Source organism: Phoca vitulina, unplaced genomic scaffold (genome assembly GCF_004348235.1).
Source record: "Phoca vitulina isolate PV1807 unplaced genomic scaffold, GSC_HSeal_1.0 scaffold16, whole genome shotgun sequence".
NCBI lineage: Eukaryota > Metazoa > Chordata > Mammalia > Carnivora > Phocidae > Phoca > Phoca vitulina.
In genome coordinates, this window is record NW_022589719.1 from 29,725,846 (window position 1) to 29,748,501 (window position 22,656).

The 22,656-nt window shown below is 56.5% G+C and overlaps 1 protein-coding gene across 3 annotated transcripts; it reads right to left on the minus strand.

The window, feature by feature from the left end:
• Positions 1–1,214: 1,214 nt before the first annotated feature.
• Positions 1,215–13,369, minus strand: CHRM1 (cholinergic receptor muscarinic 1). Of its 3 annotated transcripts, none has more exons than XM_032414699.1 (3): positions 12,772–13,369; positions 12,227–12,283; positions 1,215–3,673 (listed from the first exon to the last, which is right to left on the minus strand). In XM_032414699.1, exon 3 carries the CDS (start codon positions 3,589–3,591, stop codon positions 2,209–2,211), a length of 1,383 nt encoding a protein of 460 aa, XP_032270590.1. In that variant the 5' UTR covers positions 3,592–3,673; positions 12,227–12,283; positions 12,772–13,369; the 3' UTR covers positions 1,215–2,208. The 3 variants fall into 3 exon arrangements, with proteins under 3 accessions (XP_032270590.1, XP_032270588.1, XP_032270589.1); XM_032414697.1 differs by having other exon boundaries at positions 12,227–12,319; XM_032414698.1 differs by lacking the exon at positions 12,227–12,283.
• Between the last annotated feature and the right edge of the window lie 9,287 nt (positions 13,370–22,656).

Below are 22,656 nucleotides of genomic sequence, written 5' to 3' on the forward strand. Positions count from 1 at the left end.
GTGGGCCTTGTGGTATCAGATTAGCCTCTGGAGGGGCTGGAGACTGAGTAGCTAAGGCCAGCCAAGTGGGTCAGCCAGGCTTACATGAGCAATTTCCAGTAGAAACATTGGACACCAAGGCTCAGGTAAGCTTTGTGGTTGGCAGTTCTTCGTGCATGTTGTCACACATGGAAGAATTAAGTGTTGTCCCCGTGACTCCACTGGGAGAGGATACTGGAAACTTGCACCTGGTCTCTCCTGGACTCTGCCCTATGTGCCATTAGCCTTTGCTGATTTTTTGTTTTTTTTCCTAGAGAGAGCACGGCGGGGGGGGGGGGGGGGAGGAAGGGAGTGAAAGAGAGAGAGAATCCTAAGGAGGCTTCACACCCAGTGCAGAGCCTGACACAGAGCTCGATCCAACAACCCTGAGATCATGACCTGAGTGGAAATCAAGAGTTGGATGCTTAACCAACTGAGCCACCCAGGCGCCCCTCCTTTGCTGATTTTAATTCATATCCTTTTACTGTAATAAATTTAAACCGTGAGTGTAACAGCTTTTCTGAGTTCTGTGTGTCTCTCTAGCAAATCATTGAACCTAAGTGTAGTCTTGAGGACCCCCAGTGAGAACCACACTTTGAGAACCACTACTCTATGCTGTGGGACTAACCTCGCTAAGATTTCTTTGCTTTAGGCTTTAGGGCCCCCTCACCAATGAGATGCCTTAGAACCCGGCCTGTGGGTCCCCTTGATGGAGTGCTTTGGCCTGGACCCTAGGTGTCCCCTCTCCATAGTCCAGGGGTCAGGAGGTTGTGAATTGCCTGGAACCCTGGGTGTTGCTTTGTAGGGTAACCCTGAATAGTCCTCCTGGGTCACTGGGCCTTAGTCTCCCCATGTGTAAATGGGGCCTTGGAGCAGTTCTGCTCTCCCCGGGTCTAACAGGGCCCCAGAGCAGCCACATATGACAAAGCCGATAGAGAATATGCTGGGCTATGGGCACGGGCAATTCATTTCATCTGGCCTCCCTCCTGCCCATGAGAGCCCTACTCACCTGAGCCGGGGACCCTGGAGTGCTGGGGCCCACAGGTTTCAGGAGATCCAGCCACTCAGTGCTGCCCCTCCCGGGACCAGGCTCAGGGAAGTGGCCCACGTTCCACAGTACTTGAGCCCTCCCGTCCCATTCTGCCCTGGCCTAAGACCAGGCCCGGGATCCAACACAGGGAAAGAAGGCCCCAGAGTGCCCGCTAGTCATGTGGTTTTATTCACAGACTCAGCACTTGCTGAGGATAGAAGGAAAGAACATTTGGGGCCAGGCTGGGCCTGGACATAAGGGCGGCTGGGAGGCCATGCATGGGTTGGACGGGGAGCTCACAGGAGAGGACCCGTCGGCTGGGCCAGGCCTGTGTGGGGCAGGCTGGAGGCAGGCAGCATGCGGGAGGCCTGGCTAGGCCTGCACGGAGCAGATCTATCCAGGTGGTGGCCGTGAGCCAGGGACGGAGGGAGGGACTGAGGGCTTCTCTGGGGCAGAGGGTATAGGTGTGGGGCCGGAGAGCAGGCAGCCCTGCCCCTCATTCCCAGGGAAACTACATAGTGGGACAGTCAGAACGCCTGGCGCCTGGTCCTGCTGCTGCCTTGGGGACTTGGTGTGTGACTGGCCTAGCTGGTCTCTTCTGGTGGCATTGTCCTGCTGATGCTTGGACATCTGCCTTGGGGACACTCTGGGGACATTTGTAGGGAGGCTGGACAACCCTGGAGAGTGTGCCTACGGCCCGGGGGTGGGGGGGGCTGTGCCTGCGGAGGGAGGGGATGCCCAGTCAGGGGGTGCTCCCTTGGAGCCAAGCGATCCGGGCCAGCCCCTGGGCCAGGGATGACTGAAATGTGAACCTTCTTTCTCCTGGCCCGGCCCGCTGCTGGTTCCCCACAGATTTCCTGCCTGAAGGCAAACAAGGGATCCAGAGCTTGGATCCTCCTCCCCCGGCCTTCTTCCTGGTGAAGAGCCCATTCCCACCCAGCAGGGAACGGAAAAACCAGTTCCCCGGGTTGGGTTCGTTCCCTGCCTGGGAAGAGCAAAGTTTGGCTGTCCAGGAAGGTGACCTAGGGGCCCCCCCTCCCCCCCTCCCCCGGAAGCCTGGTGAGGACAGAGCAGGGCCCTGGGTCTGAGGTCACAGCCCCTGCCCGCGTCCTACCCGGCTCTCCCGGGGACTGGGGCGGCGGGATGCAGGTGAGCGGCCATCAGCATTGGCGGGAGGGGGTGCGGTGCACAGAGCCGGGGCGCTTGGGGATCTTGCGCCAGCGACGCTTGTCCCAGCGGCAAAGCAGTAACAGGCGGAAGGTGTCCCGGAAGGCTTTGTTGCAGAGCGCGTAGCACATGGGGTTGATGGTGCTGTTGACGTAGCAGAGCCAGTAGCCCAGCTCCCACAGGGTCTCGGGGACACAGTTCTTGCAGAAAGTGGACACCAGCACCATGATGTTGTATGGCGTCCAGGTGAGGATGAAGGCCAGCAGAATGGCACTCAGGGTCCGCGCCGCCTTCTTCTCCTTGACCAGCGAGAAGGTCTTCCGCTTGGCCAGCTGATCCTTCCCTCGGGGCTTCTGGCCCTTGCCCGCTCGCTCACGCCCTTTCCGGGTTGGCCTCTTGACCGTGTTGGGGGAGCTCCGGGGGGGCTGCTTGGCGGGGGCCTGCGCCTCGGGGTCCACCATGGGCATCTTGATCACCACCTCGGAGCCAGGCTCCTCACCCTCCGAGGACGTGAGGGACTCCATGGAGCCTTCGTCCTCTTCCTCGTCTTCCTTCCAGCTGTAGGCCTGCAGCAGCCTGGGGGCCCGGCAGCAGCGGCAGCAGCGGCCCGGAGGGGTCTCCGGGGAGCCCTCAGTCCCCCGCTGGGACCGCTCGGAGCTGCTGCTGCTGCCGCCCCCCTTACCGGGTGTCTCGGAGCCCTGCAGGGCCGCCAGCTCCCGGGCCCGGTTCTCCGTCTCCCGGTAGATGCGCCAGTAGAGCGTGCACATGACCGTGACGGGGAGGTAGAAGGCGGCCATGGCCGTGCCGAAGGTGATGATGGGCTGGGACAGGAACTGGATGTAGCACTGGCCGGCCGGGACCGTCCGCTTCCCTACCAGGTACTGCCAGAAGAGGATGGCTGGGGCCCACAGGATGAAGGAGACCAGCCAGGCCAGGCCGATCATCAGCGCCGCCCGGCGGGGTGTGCGCTTGGCTCGATAGCTCAGGGGCCGGGTCACGGAGAAGTAGCGGTCGAAACTGATGAGCAGCAGGTTCATGACGGAGGCGTTGCTCGCCACGTAGTCCAACGCCAGCCAGAGGTCGCAGGCCAGGGTGCCCAGAGCCCAGTGGCCCATGAGCAGGTACGTGGTGTAGAGGTTCATGGAGAAGGTGCCGATGATGAGGTCAGCGCAGGCCAGGCTGAGCAGGAAGTAGTTGTTGACTGTCTTGAGCTCAGTGTTGACCTTGAAGGAGATGAGTACCAGCAGGTTGCCTGTCACCGTGGCCAGGGACAGGAGGCCTGTGGTGATCCCAATGAAGGCCACTTGCCAGGGCCCCTTTCCCGGGGCCAGGACGGTGATGTTGGGGCTGACGGCGGGTGGGGCCGAGGTATTCATGGTGGTGGGGTTGGGGGGGGCCGGCGGGGGCAGCCCCTTCCTCTAGTCACACTACAGGGCTTCCTCACGGGGGGGTCATCACCTGAAAAGAGAGGACATGGGCTTTGGCTGGGCCGCTGGTCGTCCCTGATAGCTTGGGGTGCGAGGTGCTGGGGACACAGCCTCTGCCTTCTCAGGGCTTTAGGCCAGACGCCACCCCTTCTCACCTGTGGCCACACACAGTCATCCAGAAGGCACTCTCCCAGCCGTGACTGGATGTGCCAGCAGAACCGGGGGGAGGGGATTTGGAATCCAGAGATGGAGTCCTCCTTCCAGCTCCACCATTCAGACTCTGAGCCTCAATTTTCTCATTGGGAAATTGCTACTAATTCCTGTCTTGCTTAACTCACGTGGCAGGAGTCGGGAGACTCGCTTTGTATACACTACTGCCAAATTTTCAAAGCACTTCACTCAATTTTATTAAAGCTCTCATTTACTAGGTAGTTACTACATGCCAGACACAGCCCTAAGCCCTTAATTGAGTTATCTAATTTAACTGTCGTACATCTCTAAGAGAGAGGTCTCTTATGCTCCCCATTTCCGTGAGGCAGCCGTGACTCCAAACAGCCACAAGACCCGGCGACAGAGGAGGTGGGTATGATTAGAACCCACATCTCTCTTTTACTTGGAGCATGTGGAGCAGGATTCTTCCATCAGATAAGCAGAGATGGGAAGGCCTGGGGAGGGCTCTAGAGAAGATAAGGGGGAGGTGTATGTTGGTGTGTCCGCATGTTTCCCCGAGGGGGTATGCGTGAGTGCGTGTGCATGTGTGTGTGTGTTTGAGTGTGACACAGAGAGAAAGACAGAGAGAGAGAATGAGAGAGGAGGTGGGCAGTGTTTGGAGCTGGATCAGACCCTCTAGGAGGGCAGCAGGGTAAGTTGCTCTGGGCCTGAATGCTTGCCTGGTGGTAGAAAGTCTGGGTGATTGATGCCTGGGTGGCTCAGTCGGTTGAGCGTCTGCCTTCGGCTCAGGTCATGATCCCAGGGTCCTTGGATCGAGTCCAGCATTGGGCTCTCTGCTCAGTGGGGAACCTGCTTCTCCCTCTGCCTGCTACTCCCCCTACTCGTGCTCTCTCTCTCTCTCTCTGACAAATAAATAAATAAAATCTTAAAAAAGAAAAACAATTCTGGAGTGAAAGCAGGCAGCAGGGGTCTGGCCCCAGATGAGGTGTGAGGGCCCCCTTCTGTCTCCCCACCCTGTTCCTGGGTCCAAGCTGAGTGGGGGGCAGCATGGGGACAGGGAAGATTCCCCCACATTTTTCTCCAAACTGGAGTCCAGCCTAGGCGCTAAAGGTGGGTAAAGGGAAAAGCCGGGTCTCTTAGCCCCTATGGGCTGGGCAGGAGACCCCCACTGCTCAAAGCCACCGCTTTGCTCTTGTACCTTTCAACCGGTCCCTTCCTGTTCTGGGCCTCAGGCATCCATCTGTCCCTGGAAGAGTTGGGGTCTCCTCCCACCTGCTGCTATGGGTTTCAGGGGCTGCATCACTGGAAAAATTCCAAGGGAGAGACATTGGGCAAGGGCCCACCAGGCTCTGGTGTTCCTCAGGACCCGGTCTGTGACAGAGAGACTAGCGTGCTGTGTGCCTGTGAGGAGGTTGACATGACAGGGGGCCTCGGGGTGCGTGGCTGTGACAGCCTGTGACCGAGGGTGTGTGGCTGAGGTCGTCTCTGCCGGTCATGGTGTCGGTGTGTGAGAGGGACGCTTAGGATGGCAGTCTGGAGTGTGACAGTGAGGGACCATGGCTGTCAGCGCATGCTTGTGTGTCTCGGGCGGTTTGCTCCTCAGGGGGACAGGGAACATCACGGTGGAAGGACCTGGATAGTCTGGGCCAGACTGGCTCCATCTGAATCCAGGCTGTACCCTTTACTGGCTATGTGATCCCTGCTGGTGGCGTAATTGCCATGTGCCTCAGTTTCCTCAGCTGAAAAACGGGAATGACACTAGTCCCTGGTGAATAAATCAAGGAATTGTTGTGTCTATATCCATGGGTCCATGGATATAGAGTGCCTGGGACAGGCCTGGCACCACACGGTGAGCGCTACGTTCCCGTTGATTCTTGGCATATGTACCAGTGAGGGCTGCCTCCTACAAGGGTCTGCTCCTTTTTCTTCCTTCCTTTCTTCTTTTTTTTTAAAAGATTTTATTTATTTACTTGCCAGAGAGAGAGCAAGAGAGAGAGCACAAGCAGGGGGATCGGTAGGCAGAGGGAGAAGCAGACTCCCTGCTGAGCAAGGAGCCCAATGAGGGGCTCGATCCCAAGATCCTGGGATCATGACCTGAGCTGAAGGCAGACGCTTAACTGACTGAGCCACCCAGGTGTCCCTCTTTTTTTTTTTTTAAGATTTGTTTATTTGAGACAGAGAGAGAGAGAGCGGAGGAGGGGGAGAAGGGGCAGAGGGAGAGAGAGAGAATCCCAAGCAGACCCCCCCCCCCCGTAAGTGCAGAGCCCAATGCAGGGCTCGATCCCAGGACCCTGAGGTCATGACCTGAGCTGAAATCAAGAGTCGGACGCTTAACCGACTGAGCCACGCAGGCGCCCCAAGTGTCTGCTCCTTTGATTAAAAAAATTTCTTGGGGCACCTGGCTGGCTCAGTTGGTGGAGCATGTGACTCTTGATCTTGGGGTCATGCGTTCAAGTCGTTGGGTGTAGAGATTACTTAAATAAATACTTAAAAGAAATTTCGAATACTAGGACAATAGCAACTACTGATGATAATGATCATTGTTATTCAGGGCTCCCTGAGTGACAGTCGCTGCTCAAAGTGCTCATGCGCACCTATTGCATTTAATCTTAACAGGGAAACCCGTTCGCTCTTCTCTCCATTTCACAGGTGAAAAACTGAGGTTGAGAAGAGCAAGAGAATTGGCACAAGATCACCCAGGTTAAGGTAGGAACCAAGATCTGAGCACAAGCAGTTTGTTCCAATGAAACTTTATTTATAAAAACTGATGGCTGGCCTGGAGGCCATAGTTGGCCAATTTGAATTTTATTTCTTAAATTGTATTTGTTTATTTTTATTTATTTTTTTAGTAATCTCTACACCCAACGTGGGGCTTGAACTCACGACCCCGAGATCAAGAGTCGCATGCTCTTCTGACTAAGCCAGCCCAGCACCCTGCCAATTTGAATTTTAAAAATACCATGCTAAAACATTATTTGTCTTGCCTACTGAGTTTTGTTGCGTCCTCTTCCCATAGCCAAAGTCAGGTGCTGGGCTGGAGGCTGGCATCGGACTGGGCCCGCTGGGGCTTTCCCTGGGGAGGCACTGGTGGGTGCCGCCTCCCGTGACAGGGTTGCCCTGCACAACTCCCGTCCCTCTGATCTGAGCTCAGTGCTGTTTAGTGCCCATTGCACAGACAGAACAACTGAGGCCCAGAGAAAAGGGGGGGAAGAAGGCATGGTGTACCCCCAAAGTCTCCTGGCTCCTCGCTCGGCTGCTGGCTCCCTTTGCCAACCCCTCAACTTCTGGTGCTTTGGGGCAGCTCTGTAGCCCCCAGTGGTTCCCTGGGCCAAGATGGGAAAAGACTGAGTCAGAGACAGACAAGATGAGCTTGCTGACTTCAGAGGCCGCACCCTCGGCAGCTGCTGGGGCGTCCTGTCCGCCTGGGCGTGGTGCAGCGGTCAACGCTGGGCCAAGGTCCCCACTGTCGGATCTGGTCCCACATCACAGCTGGACTAGGCCTGGGCAGGGGGGCTGGGCGGGGTGAGGGAGACAGTTTTGCCTTGGGTGTAAAATCGGAGGTGCCCCCAAACTCAGGGTTCAAGAAAATGGATATTTTAATGCAATATTTAAAAAGTGGAAATTGATGGGGCGCCTGGCTGGCTCAGTCGAAGGACACATGACTCTTGATCTTGGGGTCATGAGTTCGAGCCCCACGTTGGGTGTAGAGATTACTTAAAAAAAAAAGAAAGGAAATCGATGCACAACCATCCATCATGAACAAAATTTTAAACAAAGGCAGGGTCCAACTCTGCACTTGCACAAACAATCCTATCACCCATGACTCACCCTGATCCTGGCCCTGGTTCCAATGAAACTTTATTTACAAAAACAGACGGCCCGCCTGTGGGCTGTCTAGTTTGCTGTTTGATTTTTTTTTTTTTTGGCTAGTTGATTTTTTAAAATGTTACATTACAATATTATTATTATTATTATTATTTTTTACAATATTATTTATCTTGAGTTTTTTGTGTGTCCTCCCTCAAAACTGTCTCTTTCTAGCGGTGTGATCATCAGCAATCATTTAACTTGTCCTTCCCTAGGCACCCTGTATCCGCCAGCTGATGGGGCTCACAGCATCCAAAGAGCCTCTCTGGACTTATTTCTGGGTCCTCAGTCCCATCCATAGCCCAGCCCCCTCTTGCTGTCCAGACCCCAGCACAGCCCCTCTCTGGGTTCCAGATTCCTCATTTGTTTTTTTCTTTTTTTTTAAGATTTTATTTATTTATTTAATTGACAGAGAGAGAGAGAGAGACAGCGAGAGAGGGAACACAAGCAGGGGGGGCGGGAGAGGGAGAAGCACGCTTCCCGCCAAGCAGGGAGTCCGATGCGGGGCTCCATCCCAGCGCCCTGGGATCATGACCTGAGCCGAAGGCAGTCGCTTAACCAACTGAGCCACCCAGGTGCCTTTCTTTTTCTTTTCTTTTAAAAAATTGTGTTTTTATTTATTATTATTATTATATATATTTAAAGATTATTTATTTACCTGAGAGAGAGAGAGAGAACAAGTGGGGGGAGGAGCAGAGGGAGAGGGAGAAGCAGGCTCCCCACTGAGCAGGGAGCCTGATGTGGGGCTCGATCCCAGGACCCCAAGATCATGACCTGAGCCGAATACAGACGCTTAACCAACCAACTGAGCCACCCAGGTGCCCCAGCTTTGATGAGTTTTAAAAAGGCTTTCAGAATGGGGGGGGCCTATGAGAAGTGATCCTTGGAGGTGAGGAGGCTGGCAGTCTTAATGGCTGGAAATCCCTCCCACTCACTCGTTTTAATAGCCACACTGATAGCCACCATAATTAATCACCTCCTGCATGCCAGACTCTTGATGTATGATATCATTTCCTTTAATCCATAGGGCACCCCAATGGGGGTTCTTATCTCTATTTCACAGATGAAGACTGTTGAACTGAAGTTCAACTTGCTGATGGTATCATGGGAAGTGGTGGGGCTGGGATTCTGCCCTGGGCCTTCGAGCTCCGAGGCCTGTGTTCTTTCCACTTGGCAGACTCCTCTATACCCCACCTAGGAGCTGTAGGGGCTAAGGCCTCCTATCTGGGACAATGGGGGGGGGAAAGAGAAGGGTAGTGGTTCTGGGGAACTGGTCCCCGATTCTTGCCACTCCCTGGATCATCTGAGCTCTTGGGATGCAGTCCAAGAACAGAGCCGTCAATAACTCTGCCTTTCCTCCCCAATCAGAAGGAGGGGTCTTCCCCCAAACCTCTTTCAGACAGTGATTTGCTCAGGAGAACGTTCCTGGGGGCCTGCGCTGGTCCCTGCCGTGTGACCTTGGGCAAGTCACTGTCCCAACCTGGTAATCCTGTAGGATGATTGTGTGTGAGGGTATGTGCATTGCTGAGTGAGAATAAGAAATGGTGGGGGTGAGTCGGTAGCTTTGTGGAGATGGGGTGGGATGCATCCTCTGAGGGCGTCATGTCTGGGGTACCGGAAGGAGGCAAGGAATCAGGGAGGTGCTTTTCTGCTCAGGACTGTGGCCTCCTGATGAAGGTTGTTGGGAGCTTTTAGTAATATTATTAAAATTATCATAGCAACTGGCATTTACTGACTGCTTACCATATACCAGACGCGGCTCTAAGCATTCTATTCATGATTTAATTGACCTGTTACAACTCCTTGTGAAGCAGGTTTTATTATCCTCAATCTGCAAAAGGGGCAACTGAGGTTTTGAGACCTTAAGGACCTTAAATCCTTAATGCAGCCAGGATTTAGACCTCTTGGACCCCTGTCTACTCTAAACTCCTCTTGTGGGAATGGTGGGCCCCACAGGCTCCTCGCCCACCTTGACTGACTTGGCCAACCCATAGTTTGAGGTTTGAGTCAGTGAGGAATCAGTCCTTCCTTTAGAATCTGGCCTGTGTGTGTGTGTGTGTGTGTGTGTGTGTGTATGTGTGTGTGACAGGGTCTGCTGTTGATCTGTGTGATGTATGATGACAGCACTGTGGAAGGGGGAGGTCTAGCCGCAGCTCTCTGAGAAGCAGGGTAGGGGCTGTGTCTGCCTCATTCGCTGCTTTATCCCAGTGCTTGGCACACGTAGTTGCTCAATAAATATTTGTGGAAGAAATACGTGAATATGTACATGGGGTCCTCCTGTTTGACTTCAGGCTCAGGGGCATGAGGATGGATCCACAGGGGTCAGGCTCCAGAGCATGTGTCCCCCCCCCCACCCCGCCCTGACTCCTTCCAGTTCTTGCATCCCCTCACTTGCCAGGTCCCTGTCTCCTGGGTGAGGCCCTGTCTGACTTGAGAGCACAGGAGAAAAATGGCCAAGGCATCCTCACCTGTTAAATGGGCCAAGGAGCCCCTGACTCACCTGCCTCAGGGAAGCTGAATGAGGTGATAGGACAGGCACGGGTGTGGGATGGGGCCTGTCAGTGCTGGGGGAGGAAAAAGTCAGCCTGGGCTTAAAGAGTTAAGGGATGAGGTCAGAGCCTCTAGAACAGCAAGCCAGACTATTGACCGCCAGAGCCTTGGACCAATCCCCAGGGGCTGGGGATCTGGCCGGCAAGAGGAAGGGGGAGACTAGGAGCGATTGCTGGGGAGAGGGATTCCTGAACACTTGGGCTTCCTGAATCTTACCACTGGCCAAGTTGTGGAGAAGGGGAGACAGAGAATGAGGAGGTGCAGGGGAAGAGATTCAGGAGGGAGGAGCGAAGCCATCTTGTGATTCTGGGCCTGGAAGCTGGCAGAGCCCCGACTGGAAAGAAGGAGCAATACTGGGGAGAGGGAGATACGAGGTAGGGTCTGTGGGGCTGGGCTTCCGGGACTTCATATGTGCAGAGAGGAGGGCGTTCCTCTGGCCCGGTCTTCTGTCTGGTCCCTTCTGCTGGAGCCTTAATCCAGAAGCCAGCCTGTCAGAGGCGGCTCTCTCCCCCGGGTTAACTTTTCTCTAAAAGTAGCTCTTGACCCATTAAAGGTGCACAAAACTCCTACCTCCGATGCCTGGCCTTGGGAATGAGGGGGTAAACACGTGCAATTTATCATATTTTCAGGCCCTACAGTCACGATGGGGAGAGCCGAGTGGCCCTGGGGAGAGCAGCAGCCTTCAGTTAAATGCTCATAAATGTGCTGCCGAGCCGGAAGAGGAGCGTCAGCCCTAGAACCACTGCCAAATGCACTCACGGCTGATGGACTTTAACCAGTTGCCCGAGTTCAGCCGAACCATGCCAGAGCCAGGAGGTCAGCAGGCTGGGCCCTAGACCTCACTCGGCCAGGTGGTATCAGCAGTGCTCTGCCCCTCATCCACCTCTCCACTTGCCCCCTGTTCTTCCATCCTTGAGTTCTCCTCCCCATTTCCTTTCTTCTCCCTCCCTCCCTCCCCCATCCTTCTAGGCATCACCATGGCATCACAGCGGAGCAGAAACCCAGCGAGATATTCACCCACCTCTCCCCGCCCGCCCTCCCCCTCCCCTCCAGAGCCCAAGCTCCCTGCTGCTCCCCCACCCCGACATCTTGCTCAAGGAGGTGGGAGTGCAATGCTGCCCTGAGGCTGAGGGGAATGGGGTCCCAGCCCAGGAGGACCCCTCCATGTCCCTTCTGGGACCACGAGCACATCCCTTCACCTTTCTCAGCCTCCGTCTCTCCAACTGGTCAATGGGCTGACGTGACCTCAGCCTAACCCCTTCTTGGCACTCTGGACTCCTCTTTGCACTTGGGGATCAGTTCTCAGACCTCTAGGCCTCAGCCTGGGAGACAAGAGTCGCATCTTCCGCAGCCCCGTTTCGCCATCCCCTCCCCTGCCTTCTGTATCACAGGAGCAATCATGGCTTGCCCAGTGGCTGAGGTCAGGGGGCAGAGAACTAACTCTTATCTGACAGCTCAGTGAGCAGCTGATTACTCAGGGATAGGAGACTGTCCAGCTGTAGGAGACAGTCTGACTCCTTCCGGCCACTTGGGAGGGGCGGTGGGTGGGTGGTGGTGGTTGGGCCAGCCTGGATGGAGCTGTGTAGGTATGTTTTGTGGCAAGCAGTGAACCCCTCTCGCTAGCACCGATAACCCCTAAACAGCACTTGTCTGAATGACCCAGTGAGAGCTGACCACCCCCTTCCCAGCTGGCGAGTCTGCAGGAATCAGAGCTGGTGGCCTCCAGCCCATCCCTACCTACATTGTGGAGTCTGGGGGTTACTGGGATGGGTACCCGCATGGGTGCCCATTAGTACCCATGCATTACCAGGACACAGGACTGAGACCTGCTCTGTGGGAGCCCAAGACACTGTGGACATAGGGAGGGCCCTCTGGGCCCTTGCACACATCAGGGCCACATTCCCTGGCTGGTGTGGCCTCCCATGTGCCCATTTGTTCCCGGAGAGCCCTGGGGCTCTTGGCCTGGTCTCCTGCTGGCTTCTGGTCTAACACCCACCTTGGCATCCAGCTTGTCCGTCTGGCCAGCAACCTGGTTCAGTCCATCTTGGGGGGCCTGAAGGTGGATGGGGGTGGTGGGAGTCAGGGTTCCCTGAGGGAGAAGAGGAGGAAGTTCTGGGACTGGCACCCCAATGTCGGGGGGGCAACCTCCCACGGGATGCTGGTGGCCAAGGCTGCCCTCTGGCCCCCTACCCTTTGCACTCTGTCCCTGGGATTCTGGGTCCTCTGCCTGCTACGTGGCGGCTTAATCCCTCTGGGCTCCAGGTCCAGTTTCATGAGGGGGGGTCTCCATCTCCTCTGCCAGCTGAACCCCAGAAAAACATCAGGTGTATCTGCTCAAAGCCACGAGACTGGGCGTTTGGAGCAGCCACTGTCCAATGCTACAGAGCCCCCCTGGCCTCCAGACCCCTCCTTGGCCCCCTCCTCTCTCTGGAGTTCGTCCCCATTTCCTGCTAGTCCTGGTCTCTGCTTTGCTCCCAGGACCCTGCTTTTCCCGCCCCCACCTTGATGGAGCCCCTCCCAAGCCCACCCAAATGTACTCACCATGGGACTGGAGAAGGGTCTGTAGGGTCCTCAGCCCCACTGCCTCCCCGGGGGCCGGCGCCGTCTCCAGGGACCCAAACACCTGGCTCCCGGGGGGAGCTGCGCCCTGTGCTGGCAGCCGGAGAGGCACAACCACTGATTGGCATGTCCCACCCCCTGGCACGCCAGCCTGGGGGGGGGGAGGGAGGAGAGGAAAGAGAGGGAGGGAGGAAAGGGAGAAAAGGAAGGGAGGGGGAGCTGGAGGGAAGCCTCAGGCAGCGGCTGGGGTCGGACTAGGTCCTGGAGCGTGCCCCCCTCCTCCACTAGGGCACCTAATTCGAGCCCCGAGAGGGAGGAGGTAGGACACGGGGAAAACGAGCCCAGGAAGGCTAAAAGTCCGGAACGGGAGAGAAGGCGGATACAGGGAGACAAACACTCACACCCACTGCACACAGACTCAGCGGCACACACACACACACACACACACCCCCTCACAAAGGCACACTGTTTCCCAGGGCTCCTTCCCCCACCCAACCTTAGAGCCCCCAATCTGTGTGCACCATGCCCCAACACACGCACCCCGGCGTTCACATGCCTGTTTCCCTCATACACGCCCTGCCCCCTGCACACGCCCACGCGCCCACCCACCCACCCAGCCCCACACCCTGCTCTTCCTCCCTGCTGCGAAGGAGCTAGATTCCTTCTGTTTGGAAATGACACATTGGGCCTCACGTGAGAGGCGCCAACTTGGAACAGACCCAGAGGGCTGGCGCACCCGCCCCAGGGGCTGGGCAGACGTGCCCGCGTGCTGGGCTGCGTGCTCTTGCGTCCGTCCATGCTGCAGAGCCCGGGTGTGAGGCTATATGGGGGTCTGGTTGGAAGGGAGGAGTGGAGGGGGCGTGTGCCCACTACACGTGCTGCTGAGTGCCCCCCCCCACGTGAATGTCCCCGAATACCATGCAACCTGTGTAAATGCAGGTGTCACCCTGTTGGTCTGGAACCAGGACGTGTGTGTACACGTGTATCTGTATTCGGTGTGTGTCTGAGTGTTGCCCAACTGTGGAACTTGCTAATTCTGACAAGTGAGGCAGCCTCTACCTCCCTGCCTGCTCCACCCCCAGCTTCCACTTGGAAGACAGACAGACAGGCAGACAGACAGCTCTCCTCCCAGCTTGTCAAACTCTGTCTCCCCTGACTCCCACTCAGGGCTCACAGGTGTGTACCTGGGAAGTGACAACCTTGCCCTTCCTCCCCACCTCCCTTAGCCCGACTGCTTGGTCAGTACCCTCCCTCCCCCCCTTTTGGATTTCTGTGTTGAGTTTCCTCAGAGATAGAACCCCTGGGGGCCCTTTGCCATAGAGACCGGGGTTCTGCATCACCCTCATCTGGCCCTAGAGACCTCCCAGGGAGCTGACCACGGAGGGGAGCTGGGGAGCTGGCTGCTGGGCTGCTGTGTCCTCTGCCCCACGGGGCCATGCTGAAGCTCTGGGGTGGAAGATAGGAAGGACAGGGATCATCTATTAGTCCCATTATGCAGATGAGAAAACTGAAGAGCAGAGGCGTGATTAATACGTGGGGCACAAGTGTTTGGACTCAGGTCCCTTGGCTCTAAGGCAGGGGATCGGGACCTGCCCCACCACTTTCCCCCCGCCCATTTCCCCACCAAGCACCCCCTCTCAATCGCCTGAGGGTAACCCAGGGCTTCCTCAGGCTGGAGCCCAGTTGCCACTGGAGCCAGGTGGCACAGAAACTGGTGTCCCTGGGGCTTGGCCAGCAGCCATGGGATGCCAGGGGTGGGCACACGTGGCAGGTACATGTGGGGGATCTCTGCTTCTCAAAGCCAGCTGAGGGTAGAGCAAGCATCCAGGCCACCTCCCTTCTGAAGTCGAGGAGACACTGCAGCTTGGAGAGGAATCTGAGCAGCCCCCTCCCACCCCGGACCCGACCAGCGGGTCCGGGGTGGGGTCAGAACGCCACCAGTCCCTGTCCGTGGGCTCAGACTCGGGCTGCCCCCTGCTGGGCGGTCCTCGAGTTGCGGCTGCGGCTGGTGCGCGCGGTGGGGCTGCGTGTACTTGTGCGCGTACACGTGGCTGAGTGTGGGGGTGTTAGGCCTCCACGCTCAACATCCATTTCCGAGTCTGAATCAGGCTCTCTCCTTGCCCCCTCCCCCCAATCTCCTTGGTCTCCCTTTTCTCTTCTCCCACCGCCTCTGCACACGTCCCTTTAGAAATAAAAACACTTATTTTGTAGGCGGGAGGGGAGGGTGTCCAGCTTTCCCTTGCCTCTTCTTGAGTGCCCCTCTCCGTCCCAGGCGGTTTCCTCCTTAAGTCCGCGAAGCCGCGGAGGCAGGGGGATGATGCCCCCCCCCCCGACCCCCCGGCCCGTATGACTCTTCTCCACCCGGACTTGGCTAGCTCCCCTTACCAGATGGGGAAACTGAGGCAGGCAGGGAGGGAGGACCAGGAGAAGCTCTCCCACCCGGCTCTCTCACCGCCCCCGCACCCGCGCCGGATTTAGCCGCAGGGAGGCTGGGAACATTGTCTTTATTTTAAGCCGCCGAGTGAGGCACGAACGCTGCTGCTCGCGACAAAGGGCTTGGCTAAGCAGCGGCAGGCGGCGCACGTGGGGGTCCAGCCCCACCCCCGCTCGACCCCTCCCAGCCGCCCGGGAGCCGCCGGCCTGACCTCAGCCACTTCTCGCTTCTCTCTGGCCGGTTGGGTCGACCGCTGGCGCAGGACACCTGGGTCTCGGCTCCTGCGGGTTGCTATTTTTGGTCCCTCGGCTGAAGAGTCACTCCTCCGGGCCACCGAGGGAACGCGGGGCTGTCCGCGCGGGGCCCGGCCCCTCTCTCAGCCTCCGCACGGGGAGGAGGAGAGAAGCGGCCCTGGGTGCGAATCCAACTCTGCCTCTTCCCAGCTGAACCGCTCTGAGCAAGTTAGTGCCCCTCCCTAGGTCTGTTTCTTTATCGCCGTCGTGGGGTTAGAGATACCTCCCCAACAGGCCAGTTTGACCTTGAGTTGCTGGTTAAACGTGGCACTGCAGTTCGCTACCGGTGAAAGCCATTATCGTCGTTATTTATAACCGTATTGAGCACTTACTACGTGCCCGGCGCTGCTAAACGCTCTACATTCATTAACTGGTTTGTTGCTCACAACAGCTCCCCGAGGGAGTTTCTATTATTATTCCCATTTTACAGATGAGTAGGTTTTCAAGCTGCGCGCAAGCCCAGGGCTCCATGGCAGGTGCGGTCAGCGTGTCTGGGGCCATCCTGGGGCTGGGGTCGGGGTGGGGGTGTGCCGGCTGCAGCTCCAGGAATGACAGAGACCTGTTGTGCGACCGCATGTTTTAAAGGCAGGGGTTCTGGCTGAGGGCTGCCAGGGGGTGGGGACAGGAAGTGAGCGTGCGCTGGGAGTGTGCTGGTGCTCTGAGCTGCTAGCCCCTTCGTTTAAACCCTCCCCCTCGGCTTGGACCCACGTCAGAAGCTCAAACCCAGATACATTTGCCACTTGTCAGTGTTGCTTCTTTCTCTGTCCTGGGAAGAGGCCGGGGTGGGCGATCCTTTTCGTTCCCACCGGACCTATGAAGTCGGACTGGTTGGGCCTCAGTGCCCTGAGGAATGGGCGTGGGTTGGAGGTCTCACCCGCTGTGGGAGGTGACCTCGATTCTGAGCCGGGGGGTTGGGGGCTGGGGGGTGGATGGGGGGGAAGGCAGCTGGTCGTCCTGCCGGCATCCCTCCTTGCCCACCCCCACCGCTGCTTTAGGCCCTCAGCCTCTTTACACCCCTTCGCTCCCCTCCCCAACGGCGGGGACTTCGGGAGAGACTAATTCCCAGATAAAAGAAGAAACTAATATCCAGGGCGGGGCCGAAGATAAATCAGGGCTAGTAACGGGCCCCCAGAGTCCCTGACAATGGCGGCCGGGTAGAAAGTGGCCACAACAAAAAGCATTATCTTGCTTCTTGTCTTTCCTAGACAGGAAATCTAGGTTTTCCGATCCCGTTCCGCAGTTAAGGCCTCTGAGAAACAATCTCCCTCCACGTACCGGGCGCTTCACCTCCGGGACAGGGCTCTGTGCAGGTACTCTCGGGGCAGGGGCAGGGTCCCGGGCAGCTCAGCTCTACCTGTCCCGAAGCCTCGAGGTCGGCTTCCGGAGAATGGATGGGTTCCGGGCGGCCCAGACCCTAGGTTCCTTGCACAGCCTGGACCTGGGCAGAGCGCCCCCTGGTCCTTCCGGTGGCTGGAGCGACAGGGGTCGCGCGGGGGCGTTGAATGCTGGGAGCAGAGGTGACGCATTTTGGACGAGTCTGTGAATCTCGGTTGCACGGGGTTGCACGGGGCTCCGGGGAGGAGCAGGGTTCCCGTTGGGCGTCCCTAAACGCTCTCTGTCCCGCCTATGTGGACAGGACCTCGGAGCCCAGGTCACTTGCTGCCGCCTAGGAGTTGGACGCACGGTGGACGTGTGGCCCAGACGGAGGGAAGGGGCGCTTTCCCCAGCGCTATGGAGGCCCGTGCTTCCCACTCAAATCTGTATGGTAAAAAATGGCTTGAGAAATCTGATTAACGGCGTCAATTTTGCTTCGCCTGGTCAGTGGACACCGGGTCCCCAAGTTTTCCGCCACCTGGTATATGCGCCCTGGCCCTGGACTTGACCAGATGTGAGACGTTTGGAGAGAAGTGGTGCAGAACTTTGGGCGGGCGCTTCGGGCCGGATCCCCAAGGCTTCTCTCCAGCCTCCATAGCTGAGTCCACGCGCCCGGCGAGTGACCCGGGTGAGGCAGGACCGATTTCAGGGTCCCCTATCCCCAGCCGGGCTAAGTTCGCTTCCTTGCCTCGTAGCACCCTCCCCCCGACCCCCGTGAGCGTGTACGCCTTGTCCTCGAGACCCCACCCAGACGGAGACCAAAGCTCGAAGCCCACGGTAGCGAGGAGTGGGAGCAGGGCGAGTGGAGCCTAAGCCCGCGCTCTCTCCTGCCCACCTCTCCGCGAGACCCTCGCCCCGGGCGCGGGCGCAGGAAGTACGTCGGTGGGCAGGGGGCTGCCCACTCTCCCGGCCTGCGGCGTGGTGACCCTGGAGCCCCCGCCTCGGCGCCCTCTGCCCGGCGCGCTCGGGAGGTACCCACCGCCCTCCGCACCTCTGCGGCGCCCTCTAGCGGCCGGGCTCCCGGCCCGGCGGGGCGGGGTTGTGCCTGCGCGGGGAGAGGAGTAACAGCACAAAGGCCTCTTTCTTGCCCCATAGCGCAGGCCCTTCGTTGGCAGGGGTGGGTAAGGGATGGTGCAGATCCAACTCTCAGAAGTTCCCTTCACTGCAGCACTTATCCCTGGCTAACGCATTCATGAGCGCTTTACGTGCACTTGTCTTATGTAAACCTCATAACATCCCCGTGGTGTAGGTGCTGTGATGATTTCCATTTTACAGATAGAAAACTGAGGTTAGGTTAGGTTAATTTAGTCGGCCCTCTGGACTCCCTCACAGTTTGTAGATCTTGGGCCCAGCTTCTCACTAGTTGAGAACTCTTCTGGGCCATTTATAAGAAGGAGGGGTATCCCAGGAATTTGCTAAGCCGGTGCCTCTCCCAGCTCTTCATTCTGCTGCCCCATTTATTTAACAAACATATAGCTTTGTTCTCAATGTTTTACATGTTTTTTTATTTTTTATTTTTTATTTTTTTTAAGATTTTATTTATTTATTTGACAGAGAGAGATAGGGAAAGAGGGAACACAAGCGGGGGGAGTGGGAAAGGGAGAAACAAGCTTCCCGCTGAGCAAGGAGCCCGATGTGGGGCTCGATCCCAGGACCCTGGGATCATGACCTGAGCCGAAGGCAGACGCTTAACGACTGAGCCACCCAGGCTCCCCTATATGTTTTTTTAAAAGATTTTATTTATTTATTTGTGAGAGAGAGCAAGAGCGAGAGAGTGCATGAGCAGGGGGGAGAGGCAGAGGGAGAAGTAGGCTCCCTGCTGAGCAGGAAGCCCTATGTAGGGCTCAATCCCAGGACCCTGAGATCATGACCTGAGCCGAAGGTTGACCCTTAACCGACTGAGTCACCCAGGCGCCCCCCAATGTTTTACATGTTTTAACCAATTTAATTTTTGTAAATAACCCAACGAAGTAGGTAGAATTATTATACCCATTTCACAGATAAGGAATCTGAGGTACTGAGAGGTTCAGTAACCTGTTTAAGGTCGCTTGGCTAGTAGGTGCCAGAGCTAGGCCAGCAGACCATCCCGATCATTGCCTTTGCCTCTATCCTAAAGGTCCCCCAAATGTCAATGTCAATGCATCTAGGCCCAGTCTAGAATCGCCTTCCCCTTCTCCCCCCCCCCCCCCCTACCGGGGCCCCCCCCCCTTTTCCCCCCGGGGCCTATTCCCCCCCCCCCCCCCCCCCCCCCCCCCGCCGGCCCTCGGCGCCTCCTGCCAGCCTCAGCCGCTGAAGGCCTGACCAGGGCAGGGATTGATGACTTTGGGCGACCTCGGAGGCCGCCTGTTTACTCCGCTGCTCGGCACACGCTGTGATTAACAGTGCACAATCGAGTTAGGGCCGGAGCTCCGCGGCTGAGGCTTGGGGAGGGGGAGGGGCCTCCCGGCTAGAGCCGTCCCTCCTTGGGGCGCATTAGGGGTTTGCGTGAAGCTGGAGCCCCGAGAAGGCCGGGAGCATGTGGCCCTCAGGGGCTGGGGACAAACCTTCACTGCCTTTCTTGTCCTTCTTGCCCTATCCACTGAGGGCGGGACGCTCGGAAAGGGAGGGGCTGGGTGCCTACTAGAGGAAGGAAAACCTTTCTAGCAAAATGGCGGCAATACTGGGAGGGAGGGATGGAGGGAGCCAGGCTGGCTCTGCGTTGTGGAACGTGGGAAGCAGCCCTGCCCGGGCCTCAAGTTGCTTAGTTCTGGGGTGGGTATGTTGTCCTCCTAGGCCTGTGGTCCTCTTCCTTGAGCATAGGTCTAGCCTGCTCTAACTTTCCTGTCATCACGCACCAAGGGGGTGAGTCTGCAAGCCACCTGGGGTGTGGGAAGACAGGGATAAAAACCCAGGCCCAGGGCAGCCATTCTCATGGGGATCCTTTGCTCCCTTGCCCTACATTCCAGGGGTAGGCTTCCAGAGTTTTTTGTTTGGTTATTTATTTAAGATTTTATTTATTTATTTGTCAGAGAGAGAGAGAGAGAGAGCACAAGCAGGGGGGAGTGGCCGGCAGAGGGAGAGAAGCAGGCTCCCTGCTGAGCAGGGAGCCCCATGTGGGACTCGGGACTCATTCCCCGGATTCTGGGATCATGACCTGAGCCTAAGGCAGATGCTTAACCGACTGAGCCACCCAGGCGTCCCTGGCTTCCAGAGTTTTAAGCCAGTAGTCACTGTTTAAAAATGACGTAGTGCAGCCTATAGTATGTCCTACTTTCTCCAGGTTGGTAATGCAACCCCATCCTAAGGCAACAGTCTGGAGTCTATGCCCAGCACTGTGCTGAACATGAGGAAGTGAACAGGAGAAATCAAAGCCCAGAAGCCATGGGGTTGATGAGCTATCTGAGGAGATAAGATGATCTTGGGGAAGGTACCAGGGCAGACCAGAGCCCACGAACTTCCTGGGAATAGGAAGAAAGGTGAAGAAAAGTACAGGAATGGTCAGTGGGAGCTGGCTCCATCAGGGACAGTATAGGGGAGTCTGGGGAGGATGATCTGGTTCCCAAGCTTCTGTAGGATGTCAGGGCACCGGACTGTTGGAGTCAGGTTGGGGGCCCAGTCTAGAATCTTGTGGGAGGGAAGGAGTCATGGCCTCTCTCCCAGCCTCAGTTTACCCATCTATAAATGGGATTGGGATAGAGGTGAAGATGGACTAGATGGTCCCAAAGGACTCTCCCAGCTCTGATGTTCTTTGCAGATGGGACACCTGGGGTTTGACTCAGTTCTGTCTCTCCTGGCCCTGAGACCTTCAGCAGATCACTCCCCTTCTCTGAGCTTTGGTTTCCCAGAAGTGAAACAGGAGTTTAGGCTAGCCTAGTATTCCTCAAAGTCTATTTTGCAAGACATTAGTAGGTGTAAATGATAAGAAAAAAGGCCTCCATGAGAAAACGGGAAATTAATTAGGCTTTCTTTACTGTAAGAACCTATTAGAACCTTTAAATGACAAATATGCACTAAGATTCTCTGAGAGGCAGAGAAAACATGCAGATTCCCAAACTTATTTCACTACAGATTTTTTTTAAAAGATTTTATTTATTTATTTGAGAGAGAGAGAGCGAGTGCACAAGTGGAGAGGGGCAAAGAGAAAGAATCTGAAGCAGACTCCACACTGAGCGCAGAGCCGAATGCGGGGCTCAATCCCATGACCGCGAGATCGTGACCTGAGCTGAAACCAAAAGTCAGACGCTTAACCGACTGAGCCACCCAGGTGCCCTGACAGAAATTAGTTTTTACATGAGCTTCCCTTAGGACTGGCATCTGAGGAAGATTCTTGAGTCACAGTGCACTAGTTTATGTAGAAACCCTCCAGCTCCCACATGTGATAATTCTAGGCCTTCCCTCCACCCTTCAGGCCTGGACCCCTGTCTCCATCAAGGGCTCCTTTCCCTGGCTCCAATCTTTTTTGGACACTCCTCACCCCAGGCCCCCTTGCTCTACTTTCCTTAGTGTGTCTTTGTGTCTGGCTTCCCGTGAATTTCCCTGACTCAGCCCTAGAGGGCTCAAACTCAGTCCATTGCCTGCCCCTTCCCAGATCCTTTCTGATCAGAGGATCTGAAGGGTGCCATCTGGGCTCTTCTGGCAGGGGTCAGTGTGATGGATGTGGTTTCCTGGTTCCTAATCCCAGGTCCCAGCCCCAAGCCCCAAGCTTCTCTGGCCCAGCCTCCAGCCTCCAGTCCTCAGTCAATAGACCTCATTCCCTAGCCTACTAGGAGACCTCTCGCCCCAAGTCTCCTGGCTCCCAGCTCCAGACCCTGCACCTTGAACCTCATCTCCAAGCCATGGTCCCACTTCCTACTCATGGCTCTCAGCCTTCCTCTCCAAAGCTGTTTCTGAAATTTGGTTAACAGGTCACACCTTCCCTGTCCCCAGCTGCATCTGCAACCCACTTGGTCTTTGGGCCTGAGCCAGAGTCAAAGGAGAGCCAGGGTGGTGGGAGAGTGATTACACATATTGGCAGCATGAGGGGTGCACTGCACAGTGTTTACATTAAAATCGCCCTCCCGCAACACAAGCCTGGTCCAAGGTGAGGGAACCCTTTGGAGGCAAAAATATAGATTATGAACTAGAACATTCTAGTCAGGTAAGTGGTTGGAGGTGGGAAGTAGAGGCAAGGGCAGAGGCCAGGAGAAGGTGGGGGGTGGGTAGAGTCATAAACCTGACTCAGCAGGTGGTCCTGGGATGAGGCTGGGGACAAGGGCCAGTCACAGGGTGAAAGGAGCCATTTTACAGTTGTAGAAGCTGAGGCTCTGTGACTTGCCGAGGGCTACACGGACACCCAAACTGTCTCCTTGTATTATGATCTCAGTTGACAGTTTTCAAAGTGCTTTCTCTTCATTACTCCCTCCTTCTAGAAATACTCTTTTTTTTTTAAGATTTATTTATTTATTTTTTTTGAGAGAGAGAGAGATGGGGGAGGGGAGGGGCAGAGGGAGAGGGAGAAGCAGACTCCCTGCTGAGCGGGGAGCTGGATACAGGCTCGATCCCAGGACCCTGGGATCATGACATGAGCTGAAGGCAGATGCTCAACCAACTGAACCACCCAGGCCTCCCTAGAAATACTTTCTGTGCTTAGTCTCTGGGGACACCCCCTCCCGGTTCTCCTCTTCTCTCCCTGGTTGTTGTTCCTCAATTGCCTTTGCTGATGTTCCTCATCTTCCCACTCTCCAAACTTTGGAGTGTCTGGGCTCAGTCCTTGGACCTTCACACCCACTCCCAGGTGAACTGATGCTA